The sequence below is a fragment of the Simochromis diagramma genome, unplaced genomic scaffold (genome assembly GCF_900408965.1).
Source record: "Simochromis diagramma unplaced genomic scaffold, fSimDia1.1 OVJJ01000419.1, whole genome shotgun sequence".
NCBI lineage: Eukaryota > Metazoa > Chordata > Actinopteri > Cichliformes > Cichlidae > Simochromis > Simochromis diagramma.
The window spans coordinates 594085-608612 of NW_024387244.1; the positions used below are offsets into that span (position 1 = coordinate 594085).

The 14528-nt window shown below is 43.3% G+C and overlaps 1 protein-coding gene across 2 annotated transcripts; it reads left to right on the forward strand.

Moving 5' to 3' along the window:
• Positions 1-77: 77 nt before the first annotated feature.
• On the forward strand, positions 78-7091 carry timm44 (translocase of inner mitochondrial membrane 44 homolog (yeast)). 2 transcript variants are annotated; one of them, XM_040052801.1, is made up of 13 exons: positions 78-227; positions 672-776; positions 1224-1427; positions 1508-1588; positions 1670-1819; positions 1990-2126; positions 2538-2623; positions 3403-3495; positions 4552-4676; positions 4831-4881; positions 5038-5127; positions 5360-5470; positions 6124-7091. In XM_040052801.1, the coding sequence occupies exons 1-13, from the start codon at positions 198-200 to the stop codon at positions 6241-6243; spliced, it is 1383 nt and encodes a 460-aa protein (XP_039908735.1). In that variant the 5' UTR covers positions 78-197; the 3' UTR covers positions 6244-7091. The 2 variants fall into 2 exon arrangements, with proteins under 2 accessions (XP_039908735.1, XP_039908736.1); XM_040052802.1 differs by lacking the exon at positions 4831-4881.
• The last annotated feature ends 7437 nt before the right edge of the window (positions 7092-14528 follow it).

Here is a 14528-nt window from a genome sequence, read left to right on the forward strand (position 1 = left end):
CATGTGAGCTAAATGAGCCAAATAGTGAGCAGCGACTGCAGGTCAAAGTTGATCTCGTAAATATGAGGCGGAGAACACTGGGGGCGGTGGAACGGTCCTGTTGAGCTCTGGTTGGCTATTACAATGAGCTGTAGTCCAGCCCCCTCGTGGACGAGGAAGGTCACCACCGGAAGAAGGTCACAAGCACGACATTCAAGATGGCGACCCCCTTATGTCGGTGTTATCAGGTGAGCGTTTGGGCCATGTGTGTAAAATATCCACGTAAAAACACCACAAAACGATAAGGGAACGAACTGAAACGACATTTATTCCACGGCCTCTTTTACCCGAAACGGCGAAAATCTCAATTTCGTTTAACTTCTCTGCTAAACGTGCTGTAAGCTAGCCGAGTTAGCCGTTTGAATAGAGGGGTGAGCAGCCGGTGTCTGAGCTCTTGGAGTTGGGAGCATATAAAATGTTGGAATTTATCAGTGAAAAGTCCAAAAGCTCCAAACATTGTTTCTGGAAAACTGTTTATTTCTATCGTTAGCTTGTTTGCTGCTGCTTCACTTGAAGCGTTCCGATAAAGAAGTTTCCTGTAAAAACACCAAAGCTTCGTGATTTACCGTCACGTTCAGTTCAAGAGTTTATTTCAGCCTCGAGTGTCTGCTGAAGTTTGTTTCTTTGTCCAGATATGTGTAAGAAGGGGTTTGGTGGCTTTCCCTTCCTCCTACCTGCTGCTTTCCAACAGACCCAATGTCTACACGATACGTGGGCTCCTCACACACTCTCCACAGGTAACAACACCTGGAATAAGAAGTCCTACTTGACCCTGATTATGTCTGCCTTTGTCATATAGTCTATATACTGTTGGTTTATATTGGCATATATAATCATTAGTATTAACACAAAGATACTTGGGGTGCTTTAAAATGCTAAAATGTCACAGTTTATTCAGGGAAGTCGTACTGCAGCTTGTAGTTTGGAGTTAACCTGCGTTTGTATAGTTTCTGAAAGGCTTTGCTGAAACTTTAATACAAATGCTTGGTAATTTTCCTCTTTTAGCCCAAGTCTAGCACACTGTATCTAGATAGATATAGATGGTGGGATTTCTTTTCTCTCTAAAAATCAACTGTTGGTCAGGTTTACATTTTTAGAACTCTGGCACAAGAAATACATTTGAGAAATACAAACTCTATATTTGCATTCATCCTAACCTGGTGGGGTTTTTGTGTGTCTTCAAGGTGCCTCAGTCAGCCCTTCTTCAAGTAAGGTATTTGTCAGGAGAGCGGGGTGGTGGACGAAGAGGTTTCCTGGGAGAGTTTTTGGATAACCTCAAACAGGAGCTAAACAAGAACAAGGAAATGAAAGAAAACATCAAAAAGTTTCGAGAAGAGGCCAAAAAACTCGAGGAGTCAGAGGCACTGAAGCAAGCTCGGAGGAAATATGTAAGTATCTGGCCACACGCTGAACTTCTGTCACTTAAACTAGTAGCAGGTCTGGAAATGCTCTTCTTGTCTTTTCCCAGAAAAATATAGAGTCTGAAACAGTGAAGACGTCCGAGGTTCTCAGGAAGAAGTTGGGAAACATTTCAGAGACGGTCAAAGAGGTAAATATGACAGGTACACGTATAAACTCTGATTGTTGTAGTCATGCTGCTGAAGCTGGTACGATTCTGTATGTTTGTAAGGGACTGGAAGAGGTCAGCCGGACAGAATTTGGGAAGAAAATCAAAGAAGGAATGGAAGAAGCTGCCAAAACAGCAAAGACATCTGCTGAGACTGTCTCCAAGAGTGGAGAGATGCTGGGGAAGACGGGCGCATTTAAAGCAATATCGCAGGTATGCAGTCACAGTGCAAGTTAAATATGATTCACCTTTTATTTCTCCTATACAGCATGTATGACGCATAAACGTGTTACCATTATTCTCAGAGCTTTCATTAAAGACGAGGTCATTATTTACTAACTATTAGAAATAATTTGTGTCACTGACAGATTTTCTGTTTTTAGGGAATGGAGAGCGTGAAGAAAGAGATCGGTGACTTGGGTCACACTGGCCCTTATCGGCCTCCCACCAGACTCCGAAAGAGGACTGAATTCTCCTCCAAGGGGGCAGCGGATGAAAGCAGGGTCTTTGAGGCCAACGAGTACGTGAGGGCCCTCTGTTTGCCTGATTCTAAGAGGGGACATGCCCCTCAGCTTCACGATCGATATTTGGATCGATCGGGCCAATATTACTAAAGATATAAGAATTGAAACTCACCCAAAGCTAAAAGCAGCGAGAGCTGGGACTCACGTCTGATCAGATACCAAGAAACTGACATTAATATTATTTCTTCAGCAGGTTTTGGTATCGTCAGCCTAGACACAATATCCTAGCCTAGTTTTCACACAAACTGTTGCCTGATGTTTGGAGGAGGACTGTAACAGCTGTGTGCCATTTCCTCCACCTCATTGTCATTTCAAGTGTTTCATTTCTATTTGCCTTGTTGATCTGGCTGTAATGTGCTTATTTATCACATTTTACATCACTGCATATATTCATATCATCACTTTAGGGAAGCTATGGGCGTGGTGCTCCACAAAGACTCAAAATGGTACCAGCAGTGGAAGGACTTCAAAGACAACAACGTGGTCTTTAACAGTAAGCAATACCCCCCCCCCCTTCATGTTACACATACTGACTCTTTGTTTTAGTCGCTCAGACGTTACCTGGTTAACTGTCCCAGTGTAATTATAGGAGAGGACCAATGATATGTCTGTTGTCTTAAATGTGATGCTGCTGCATCTTCACTGTTGACCCCAAGTAATAAAGCTGGCGTACTTTTGTGTTTGGCCGGCGATGGCGTTACTGACCCTCCAGTTTATTAGCATCTATTAATAAGCATTTTCTGAAAGAGCCGGGTGATGGAAGATGTAGCTACACTCGGTTAATTTTATGTGCATTAGTTATGGAAATGCTGTTAATGATTAATAATGTTCGGACGTGTGAAAGATGGCCTTTCAGGTGGGACGTTACACAAAGTAATCATGTAGTTTTTTTCACAGCTATTTGGGCCCCATCAGCGTTTCTAAGCTAAAAATGCTGATCACTCACTTCTGTGTTTGATAAAATAACATTGCTGGCAAACTGCTGCCATGAAAGTCTTTCATTCCAGTTTGGGATGCAGGATGAGTCTTTGATTGGTTTCACGCTTTTCTTGCCCTGCTTTGTGTGAGGTGAAGCTCTCCGCCGCCCACATGTTCTGACACATTTGTGAATGTTTTGACTCAAAATGCTATAAACAAACATGCTGCTTGTATAATGTGCTTATTGTTAGAAAGACAAATATTTGTACTGCTTTCCTAAACTTATCCAGGCCTGGAAATCTGATTACATTTGTATCCAAACCTCTGACAAACTGATGTTTTTAATAATCACAGGGTTCTTTGAGATGAAGATGAAATATGATGAGAGTGACAACGCGTTTATCAGAGCGTCCCGTGCCGTCACTGACAAGATGACTGACATCATAGGTGAGCAGCTGTGGGAACTGTCACAGGTGCTGTCGGTGCTTTGAAACAGAAATGTTACATGTATCTCTTTTTATGCTTGAAAGACTTAATTTGTATTCGTGGACCTTGATATTGTGTCTAGTCAAGATGTTTTTAGTAACATATGCGGTACTGATCCACCAATAGAGGATCAGTACCTGGTCCTCAGCCAGGACAGGGTGGAGTGCCCACTCCTCGGGGGGAAGTGGAGTCGTACATAAGGAGCACAGCTCCTCCACACAGGGCTGTGCGATATGACCAAAATCTGATATCGCGATATAAGACATCCATCGTCCGACAGCGATATATTTCACAAACATTTTCTGTCCATTCTGTGAATCTCGGGCAGCTCGACTTGCGTGAAGTGTTTCCAGCTGGGCGTCGTGTAGCTGGAGTCGAGTGTTTTGACCGATGCACGAAACGATGCATTTTTAGACATAAGTTGAAAGGCCGCCGTTTTCTTTGAGTATTTATTACACGGCGTGTTCTAAGGTTTATTTTTTAGCACCTGACGGCTCTTTTTAGCTTCTCGTCCGTAAACACTCTGCATCTTTCACGTGATTCAATTTATTTTGAAAAATCTCAACAGGATCTTCAGCTTTATTGTGAAAGGTTTATGTGGAAAATAAACAAGCGGACGATGGTTTTACCGTCGTTGTTGCTAACGACAACGCATAAAAAGTCGCTTGTCCGTGCGCAGTGTGGTGATATTAAATATACGAGAGAGAACTTTAAGAAGCTAATTCTGCAGTGACCATCAAGACAGTGAAAAAATATTGCCGTGAACAGTTTATTTTGCGACAGCAGGAAGTAAACGATATGAAACGATAGACATTTTCATATCGTTGTATCAAACAGCCCGACCTCCACATCCAAAGGACCCGGTTGGGGTGATTCAGACATCTGATCGGATAAGCAGAAGAGGATTGACTTATGTAAAGATGAAAGTCTTTATATTGTTGGAGGTTATATCGCTGTTTATCATATACTTGATGAATCTTTTACAAATCTTTGTCCTGCTCGTCCGTGTGCATAAAGGTGGACTGTTTTCAAAGACTGAGATGTCTGAAGTGCTGACAGAGATTTTGAAGGTGGACCCGTCCTTTGACAAAGACTCCTTTCTCAAGCAGTGTGAGCGAGACATCATCCCCAACATACTGGAGGTAACACCAATCTCAGCAGATATCACTCAAGTTTTTCTAAACCTTTAAACTGTCATTTAGAGTGTACCTCTGCAAAAGGAGAGTACTCGGTACGACTGTGCACTGCCTTCATAAAACAAGTCTAGACGACCATTTAAGCCTTTTTTCCACACAGGCGATGATTCGAGGGGAGCTGGAGGTTCTGAAGGACTGGTGCTATGAAGCGGTACGTCCTTTTGCACACGCTGGCTCTGCGTGTTTAAATAAGTGGACTGACAGCTCCATGGCTCTGCTGTGCCTCGATTCTCTGCAGGTGGCCAGTTTTTCATGAAGTGTCTTTGTCATTATGTGATCTCCATTTTCTCCTTCACTGGGTTTGCAGACATACAGCCAGCTGGCTCATCCGATCCAGCAAGCCAAGGCCATGGGGCTTCAGTTCCACTCCAAGATTCTGGACATCGACAGTATTGATGTAAGTTGCGTAAGACGAGACTCTGCAGGCTGATACTCAGACTGCTGGCTCTTCTTTGCAATCTCAGGTTTAAAAATAGCAACACTTCATCAGTTTGCAGTTCATACGTGTGCTGACGGGAGCTGTAACGACTCTGATCACTGATTCGACTTTTATATTTGTAAATGTTTCACCTGATGAAGGGAGATCCTTGAATTCTGGTCAGTAAATATTCATGCATGTTGTTCTCCAGCTGGCCATGGGAAAGATGATGGACCAGGGTCCAGTGCTGATTATCACTTTCCAGGCTCAGTTAGTCATGGTGATCCGAAACACCAAAGGAGAAGTGGTGGAAGGAGATCCTGTAAGTCACACACAGACACACACACACAGTTGTTGGTTGATCGTGAACTATTACAGAGCTTTAGCTGGCATGTTGTCACACTCACACGTGTGTGAGATCTTTTAAATTGATCATTAAGTGAATGCAACGAGACGGTGGAGTCATATTCAGCTGTTTGGACGAGGCCTTTGTTTATTCAGACCCAGAAAGCTTTATGGGCTGTGAATCAGCCGCCGAGGACAGCTCGGGGACGCGTGTGGTTGGAAGCGAGGTCAAAGTATCCATTCAGCACCGTGCAGCTGGCAGATGCCCAGTGCTCAGGATACAAGGCTTCTGCCAAAGGATAAATGGTGGATGTACTGTTCCTCTGGAGTTTATAAGCTGAGCTCTAATGTCTTAGCATTAAATGACACACTCGACCATTTATGGCTCCTGGACTCAGCGTCTCTGTTTCCATGTCTTTCATCTTTCAAACTTTTTAATGCGACGTCTGGAGCTTTCTGCACAGGCTGAGCCCCTCCCTTTGAACCACAGGAGACTGTGTGTTCGATCAAGCCAGCAGCAAAACAGATGTTTGTGTCGTGGTTCAATCAGTCGCTTACAGATGTATCATCATGTTATTTGTTTTGTTTGAATTTAAAGTGAAGTGCGCTCATCTGTCATCTTTCCTCCAGGAAAAAGTCCTCCGGATGATGTACGTGTGGGCTCTCTGCCGAGACCAGGAAGAGCTCAACCCGTACGCTGCCTGGAGACTATTGGATATCTCCGCCTCGAGCACGGAGCAGATCCTCTAAGACTCTTTGATGTGCACTAAACACTCACAGCCAGGGAGGAGGGGACACACACAGGTGGACGTGTGGGGGCCGGACTTTGCTACGAAAACATTGTGGAGTAGTGTTGCTGAAAGCTCGAGCTGCTTCTCCATCTATTGGCTTTGCTCCGTCAGTTATTCCTGACCGTTCCTCAGGCTCACACTTGGGGGCAGTAGACCACCAACAACATTCATCCAAAGTCCTTCTTGCAGCCTGTGGGCTGAGCTTTGCTGTTTGATGCAGCTCTGCCATTGTTGGCTTTAAATGATGCCATTTTATCAATATGGGAAACAATCATGTGGGAATCAGCCCGATAGATTTGTAACTAAAACTTATGTTGTCAAACAGACTCCTTCATATCCTGTCACCGTGATGTCACCGTGATGTCACCATGATGTCACCGTGTACCTTTATTCCACCGTCTTTCTCCATCAAAAAGAGACGCACACCATAAACTTACTGGGCCCAGAGTTGGAACCATTGATCCCAGTGGCTGTGGGAGGTGCTACTGCAAAAAACAAAACCACTGCCGTGATTTTATTTCCAAAAATTAACTTTGTTGCACAACACTATGGAATATCTGGTTTTCAAGCATGTGGGATGGCCGTTTCAGGACTAAGGCAAACGCTGGTCCTGAAGTCGCAGCGCGCCAGCACCTGATTGGTGGAAGAGGTGACAGTGGCTGCTTTCGCCAGTGCCAATCAGTGCGCTCCCATCTTTACTGAGGATTGTCGTCCTTGTATGTATGATAATGCTTCAGTGTGATTGTTGACCTGTAAGAGTCTATATTTATTATAAGAAATAAAATGAACAGTCACCTTTGGAAACAACTTTCAATCCACCTTTTTGGTTTTGTAACGGTTCGTTTTGGGACGGGATCATGTGATTCCTTCGAGGGCAGTTGCTAATTATTTTTTTAATTAAATCCTCGTGTGGGATTTCACTGTTTGATGTCACCTTTCCTTTGGGAGCATCTCCGGGGCTGAGCGGAGGCTGAGCACTCATTTGTTTGTCAGTGTGATGATGTCACGATGTAGGGTGACCTGGATTGTTTCATCGGCGATTCGTGCCGTTCGTGGTTCTCCTCGGTGACTTCTGGTGCGACTGCTCGGCCTTCAGTGCTGTGATGTGCCAGCCTCACTGTGCCTTGTTGTGCGGTCAGCATCCCAGGAGCTCGTCTCAGAAACGTGGAGGTTAGAAAGGCCACGTGGGACCTGAAGCATCTCCAGTCTGGGGACAGAAAGAGTTCATCTCTACGGTTTTATTTCTGTTGTGTCTGCTCAATAACTTTTGTAACACCTTCAGACAGTTTCATGGAAGAACTACAAAATCTTTATCAGTATGCTTTTCTGATGTACACTGACTGGACATATTTTTAGGTACACTTTGCTGGGACTGTATTGGACCCTCTTTATGTCACAGCACAGACTGGAGGTGTTGGAAACGTTCCTCAGAGGTTTTGCTCCATACATGACATGACAGCGTTACACAGTTAGTCAGTGTGTCAGCTGCACACGCCAAAGGTGCTCTGTTGGACTGAGGTCTGCAGTGAGCTCAATCTGAAGATGGTAACTGTTTTCATAAAATGATGGACATGGTCAGCAACAATACTCAGGTCGGCTGTGACATTTAAACGATGCTCAGTTGGTGCTAAGGGGCCCACAGTGTCAGATCCACAGGATTACACCTGAACTGCTGATACTTTCATGTTTCATCACCAAATGTGATCCGACCTGGAATGGGAGTTGGATTCTGATTCTATTACTGGCATCAATTATTGATTCGATCCTTTGATTCTGTTATTGAGTCTGTTGGGTTCTCACTGGCTCGCTGTGACAGTCACCGCCATTGCTAAGCAGCGTATGTTACTTAATTACTCCCAGGAGAAAGTATTTCATTACATTACTTTGCTGCTTCAGCTGAATCACAGCTGAGGCTACGGTCCCGCACACCAACGCAAGTTCCTGTCGCAATGAAGGCGCAAGCGAGCTTTCTCTCAGTATTCAGGTATGAACTCACAGCTGACAGGAGCAAAGATGAAACCAGCACAAAGACACTTGTGATCGCCACAGTGATCCTACTTCAGAAAACAAACTGGTAGAAACCGAGGCTGCAGCTGGACTCATCAGTTTGAAGTTCAGGGTCAGTTTGGGCTGGGGCTAGCTCGGTGTGTTCAGCGTATTCAATCATATGTTTCTATTTATGTATTTATTATTAGTAGTGCTAGTAATAATTTAGTTAGTTTCTTGCTCTCTGTAAACTCTAGACATGTTTATGTGGGGAAATCCCAGTAGATCATCAGTTTCATTCAGATCAGCCGGTCTGGAGCCAACAAGCCGCCATGTTCAGAGTCGCTGAACATTGTGACACTCAGTGTGACCTTCACGGTCACCGTGACCGTGTCTGCCTGCATAAATGTGCTGAATTAGCTGATTACATATTTGCATTAATGTGCAGTTGAACCCAGTAAAGTTGAGTAAATGTTTTCAGTCCAGATGAAATGCTGATCGCAGCAGATGTTCGTTGTGTGCAGCAGTAACGAGGCAGCTCGGGACAGATGCTGAGCAGAATGCAGCGTTGCATTCATTTGGTCCTGCGTCGCTCACAGAAGCTGACAGAGCGGCTGGTGGTTGCTCATACAGACCAGCACCTCCACTGTTCAAGCGCTGTCCTGGATGATGAATCCTGACTATTGCTAAGCTGTGCTGAGGCTGCAGCTCCCTGTTGCTGTGCTCATCACTCACAGTGCACCTCTGTGGTCTCGCACACACCACTCCCCACTCAGGGTCCAGAGGAGCATCCTCAGAGAATCCACAACTGGTCAGACGGATCCTGCTGACCGAGAGAAGACCCGACTCATTTGTGTTTGTTCCATGTGCTATCACGTTGATGATGAGCTCACACACAGTGTGCAGCATCAAATAGTCATCAGTTGTGTTTACAGCACTATACTTTGATGCTACTACTTCAGGTGGAAGTGAGTGACACACATGAACACCTGAGTGAATAAACTATATTATATAACAGCTCCACTGTGCATATAATAAGAACAAGAATTCTTATTCCCAGCCTTAAACGAGCCAACAGTATTTGAATGGGTGGAAAGAGCGTCGTAGGGTAATTTCCAATAAAGCAAGTTCACAACAGGAGTCTATGGCTGACGCGTGTTCCTGGGTTCCCAAGGAAATGCTTCCAGTTGCATTATAAGATAAGCTCAGATGACCTTTATTAGTCCCACAGGTGGGAAATTTGTTATGACTTGAAGACTGTTTATTTATTACAAACTGAGGATGTAACAATGAACTCCTTCCTAAATAAGCATGGACGTTCCAAAACAAAGCAGTTATCCAGAAGTACCTGTGCACACGGTCGGAAAACCGTGAGACTCTAACCTCTCCATGCTCCGCCCCTTCCCCCTCACGCAGGGTTTCGTGCTGCTATTGCACTTACATACTTAAACTGAGAGGTACCCCCTTTTTAGGTTCCAGTCCCAAACAGTGACGTAACATCACTTTATGTAAATACATATATTTTCATATTTATTAATCCTGAAAAGATGACTTATGTAATGAATCTGTGAATTATAAAATTATAAAAAGGGGCTACTCATGCACACGTCTGTCCACGCACGGAGAGAAGTGGTGCCAGGTGAAGAAAGTCAACAAAGTAGGACGCAAGTGTCACATAGACTCGCTCGCTTGATGGGTGAGTGCTGACATCCTGCCTGGGCTCCAGGCTGGCAGCTGCAGCAGGACTAACAAGCCGAGTGACAACAGGAAGGAAAGGAACTTTCAAAAGTCAGACAACACGATGAGTCATAATTCAGCCAATATCTTTAGTGTGTAAAGACATCCTTTCAACGACACTGTCCTCTGTAATTTAAAGATAGCAGTAAATCCAAATCTTACATTATGAAGCCTGAAGTCTCGACTGTGAAGCTTGATGTCATTTAGATAACAGGCTGGCTTTAATTTCCCGAACACGTCTTGCTGTTTTCTTGTTCTGCGGTGTTACACTTCCTGTTCATCTTTATATCACACATGCTAAGTGCTCCGAGCCTGCCAGCCATCCCTTTATTCAACACCCACCCTGTTTCCTTTCTTCTGTGTCATCTGCGTGATGCCCCATTAACTATGCCGTCCTTGAGCTCCCCTGACAGCCCCGTTTCCTTTAGCATCTGCACTTCTCTACTTTCATCTAATTATCCATTTTAACAGATTTGCCACAAAAGCTAAACTAGGTTAACCCCGTCGAGCGTTTTTCTGTAGCTGATTGTACAGCTTGTACAGCTTGTGTGTCAGGAAGCTGCTGCGCCACCGTGTTTGGACGCCAGGTCAGAGCCTTTCTTCTCTGGTAAAGAGACTAAAACTGAGGATATGTAGGTTTAATAACTGTAAAACATAAGAAAAGATAAAAGAAAGAAAGATTTTAAAAAAGGTTTAGTCGGCTTGGTGAGCCACGTTCATCGTTTTTGCGCCTGGCTTTGGGGGTAAACCCAAAGCCAGGCGCAAAATCAGACGGGAACATGCGACCCGCTGGAGGATTTCAGCAGAGACATATTCTTGTCTGTGCATGTAGGTCCTTCACACTCATATGTTTGTTGCCTTCTAATTAGCTGACTGGCAAAAAGAAATCTCAGCAGGTTACAACAAGGTTAAATCATTTTAACAATAGAAACTCACAATTATCTTCTTTATTTTCTTTTATGAGGTAATTTCCCCCCTAAGATACGTTCAGCTGATCTTTAAATCCATGAAATTCAGGTAGGTTTAGAAAATGTAATTATTTTATTTGTAATATTTATTTAAAAACTGCATCTTGTTGTCACTCGGGTTGTCTAATATTAAAATGTGTTTGAGGATCAGAAACACGCATGTCTGAAAAAAGAAATCAGAAATGGGGAAAAAGCTCTGTCAGCAGTTTTTTACATCTTATATGAACTGATGACTTCCTCGTCTATGGATACATCTGAACATTAGCCCAGTGAAACACATCTACGCTGAGCCGTTTAACTGGTTTTCCTTCATTTCCGCAAACATGGAATTAAATCCCAATTTGCTGCAGTAATGAGACGGAGGCAGAAATGTCTGAATGAAAAATAAAACCAAAACATAGCGCTGCCATTACAGTCAAGGGAAAAAATATGTAAATTTTCTCATTAATGGATTTTCTCATTTATTATCTGCTGAATCACGTGTGATGTGATGATTTCCCCAAAAACCAACAATTTTAATAGAAATGTTTCTGTCACGGTAACGATTTGTTTCAGTGTCTGATGCAACTGAGGACAGTTCAATAATAGATTGTTGAGACTTTTGTTTGAGGATATTGGCACACATTAAAATTACATTTTTCTTTCAAAGGTTATCTGCTTCATCTTTTCATAAAGCTGGCCTCGTTATTGCTGCTGTTATTGCTGCTGTGTTCGCGATCTAATATCGAGAAGCTGTCCTTCTCCTGAAAGTCAGCGGTCAATATATCCTTATCTCATATTCATATAACGCTCCACACCCCTGGGATCGAACAGAGATATCACACAGAGAAAGAGAACCACATGTGGACACGTGTTATGAGAATCGCTTTACCTTTAATAAAAAGGAGAGGGGAGAAGATCGAGACATGGAGGAGCACTGCAGAGACTGTTAAATATAATCCTCGCTGCCGTGGTTTAGCACAACATTCAGCTGCTGTGAGAAGCTTCTTTGTTCTGGCTACATTTCTTCAAGCAACCATAAAATAGCTCACGGCTATCAAATAGCATGTTTGACCTCTTAAGCTAACATTTCACACCAAATCATTGTATATGTATTGTGCTTTGAAGTAAACTTATTGTCTCCATATGAGGACAGACTTGTTGTTTTAAATAGAAAAATAAGATGCATCCAAGCAAACCCTCAGGTCCCAGGAGACATTCAGTGTCCTCACTGAGTCGTTAAATGCTTCCTACCTACAGTCCTGTGAAGAAAACAACATCAGGGCTCTGTGCCTGTCTGTGAAAAACTAAGTGCATCCTTACCGTTTCTATAGGAGATTAGCAGATCAGCGGTTAAATGCATTTGTTTGGCTGGTCTGAGCATTGGGTGGCGTACACGCTGGCACAGCCTCCCACAATGCCCCCAGCAACTCCCAAACCACACATGCTGATGCAAAAAACCCCAAGACTACATGTGGTCAGGTGAGTTAACACAATTCAGTTTGATTTATACAGCAACACATCTCAACAACAGTCGCCTCAAGGCGCTTTGCTCTGTAAGGTACAATAATACAGAGAAAAACCCAACAATCATATGACCAGAGATGGGCAGTAACGCGTTACTGTAATCCAATTACTTTTTTCAAGTAACGAGTACAGTAAGGGATTACTATTGCAAAAACGGTAATTAGATTACCATTACTTTCCCGTAGGAATGCTGCGTTACTAAAACCGTGATTTTTTTGCGAGAGTGTCTCATGACAGTGACGTAAGCAAGTGCGACGTTCGTGACAACAGCTGTGTGCAGATCAGCAGTGGATCATATATCGAGTGCGGAGAGAGTATGGCTGTATCCCAATTCAGGGTCTGCAGCCTTAAAGTACGCAGCCTTAACGGTCCACAAGGGCCGCGTACTAAAGACCGCTAAGGCCGGAAGTGCGAGGCTTGTGAAATGGGACGGTCTAGCCTCCGTCGCGCTGCCCAGGTTGCCTAGCAACCATGATACTAACAGCTGGAAACGTGTCATACAGCTGTGTTTGACAGAAATGAAGGAGAAAATCTTTTGTTCATTTGTTTGTTTGTTTCTACATGAGCTTTGATCATTCTCTGTAAGATTAAGCTCAGCTATTGAACTGCGTGTATTTCAAAGTAAAGGCTTTAAAACCAAGTTAGTACAAACGTCACTAATGTCACATGACTTTGCCGACATGTGGCCAACAGTAATGTTTTAATGTTCTTCGTTATTAAGCATTCGCACATAAATAAGTGACATAATATTCAGTACTTACTTAAAGTTTACTCTTCGGGCGCCCCTCATCCGCCGTTTTTTTCGGCAAAATTATCCACACCCACCGCCGTGCTATGCATTCTGGGATATGTTGGGCCACGAAGTCTACACCGCCACATCCTTAAAATTCAGGGAAATGAAGGACGCATTTGAGGGCCGCATTTCGAGCAGCCTTTGAATTGGGACAGCCTTCGTTGCGTCGCTGTGACGTAATCGGCCTTAAAATGCGGCCTTTAAGGCTGCAGACCCTGGATTGGGATACAGCCAATGAGCGTGCAGCGTTTAAAGCGTGGAAGTACTGACCTTACTTTGAGTTTGATTCCATAAAAAGTGACAAAAACATTAGTGTCCGCTGTGCGCGGGAAGAAAACTTCTTTTTACAGCAAAAAACCCCCTAAACAAGCACCAAGTAGCTACGACTTAATGGGAAACTCACAGAGAAACTCGCGGATTCTTCCACTGACCGCGGCACACCTACACCAGGGCAAACCTCCGCCTACCCCACTCCTGCTTTACAGGTGAAAATAGAGCAACAGGACCGCTGAGTCTTTGACTTTATTTATTTTCTGCTGTGTTTTACTTGCATCTATTTGAAAGACTGAGTGTAAACACAAAAAACAAAACAAAAAAACATTTATGTGCTGGAATGTGCAGAAAATAGGTTTAAATGTTAAACAAATTTCTTCCAGTCAGAGAATGTTGCATATAATTTAATCTTTGCTTGATGCATAAAGTTAAAAGATTAAAACTAATAAAACAAGTTTAAAAAAAGAGACTTTTCCATCTGATTACATTTTGTATGATGGATTATGCAGAAAAAGTAGAATTGGGCTGAAAGATCTATCGCTTTATCACCTCTTCAGGTTGTAAATCGTGTTTTTAAAAAGTAACTAAGTAATTAATTACTTTTGAAAATAAGTAATCAGTAAAGTAACGGGATTACTTTTTGGGGGAAGTAATCAGTAATTAGTTACTGATTACTTTTTTCAAGTAACTTGACCAACACTGCATATGACCCCCTATGAGCAGCACTTTGGCGACAGTGGGAAGGAAAAACTCCCTTTGAACAGGAAGAAACCTCCAGCAGAATCAGGCTCAGGGTCACATTAGAGTTCATGAAAGTACAATCAGAAAAAGACTGGATAAGTTTACATTTTTTTGAAGGAGTTGCCGGGGAAACGCCTCTTTGTTCCAGAAAGACCCTGGTCGCCATCTTTTTCTAACAAATTACTGACCAAACTGTATATGTTTAAAAAAATATCACCGTGAGGATGACTTTGTCCTTCA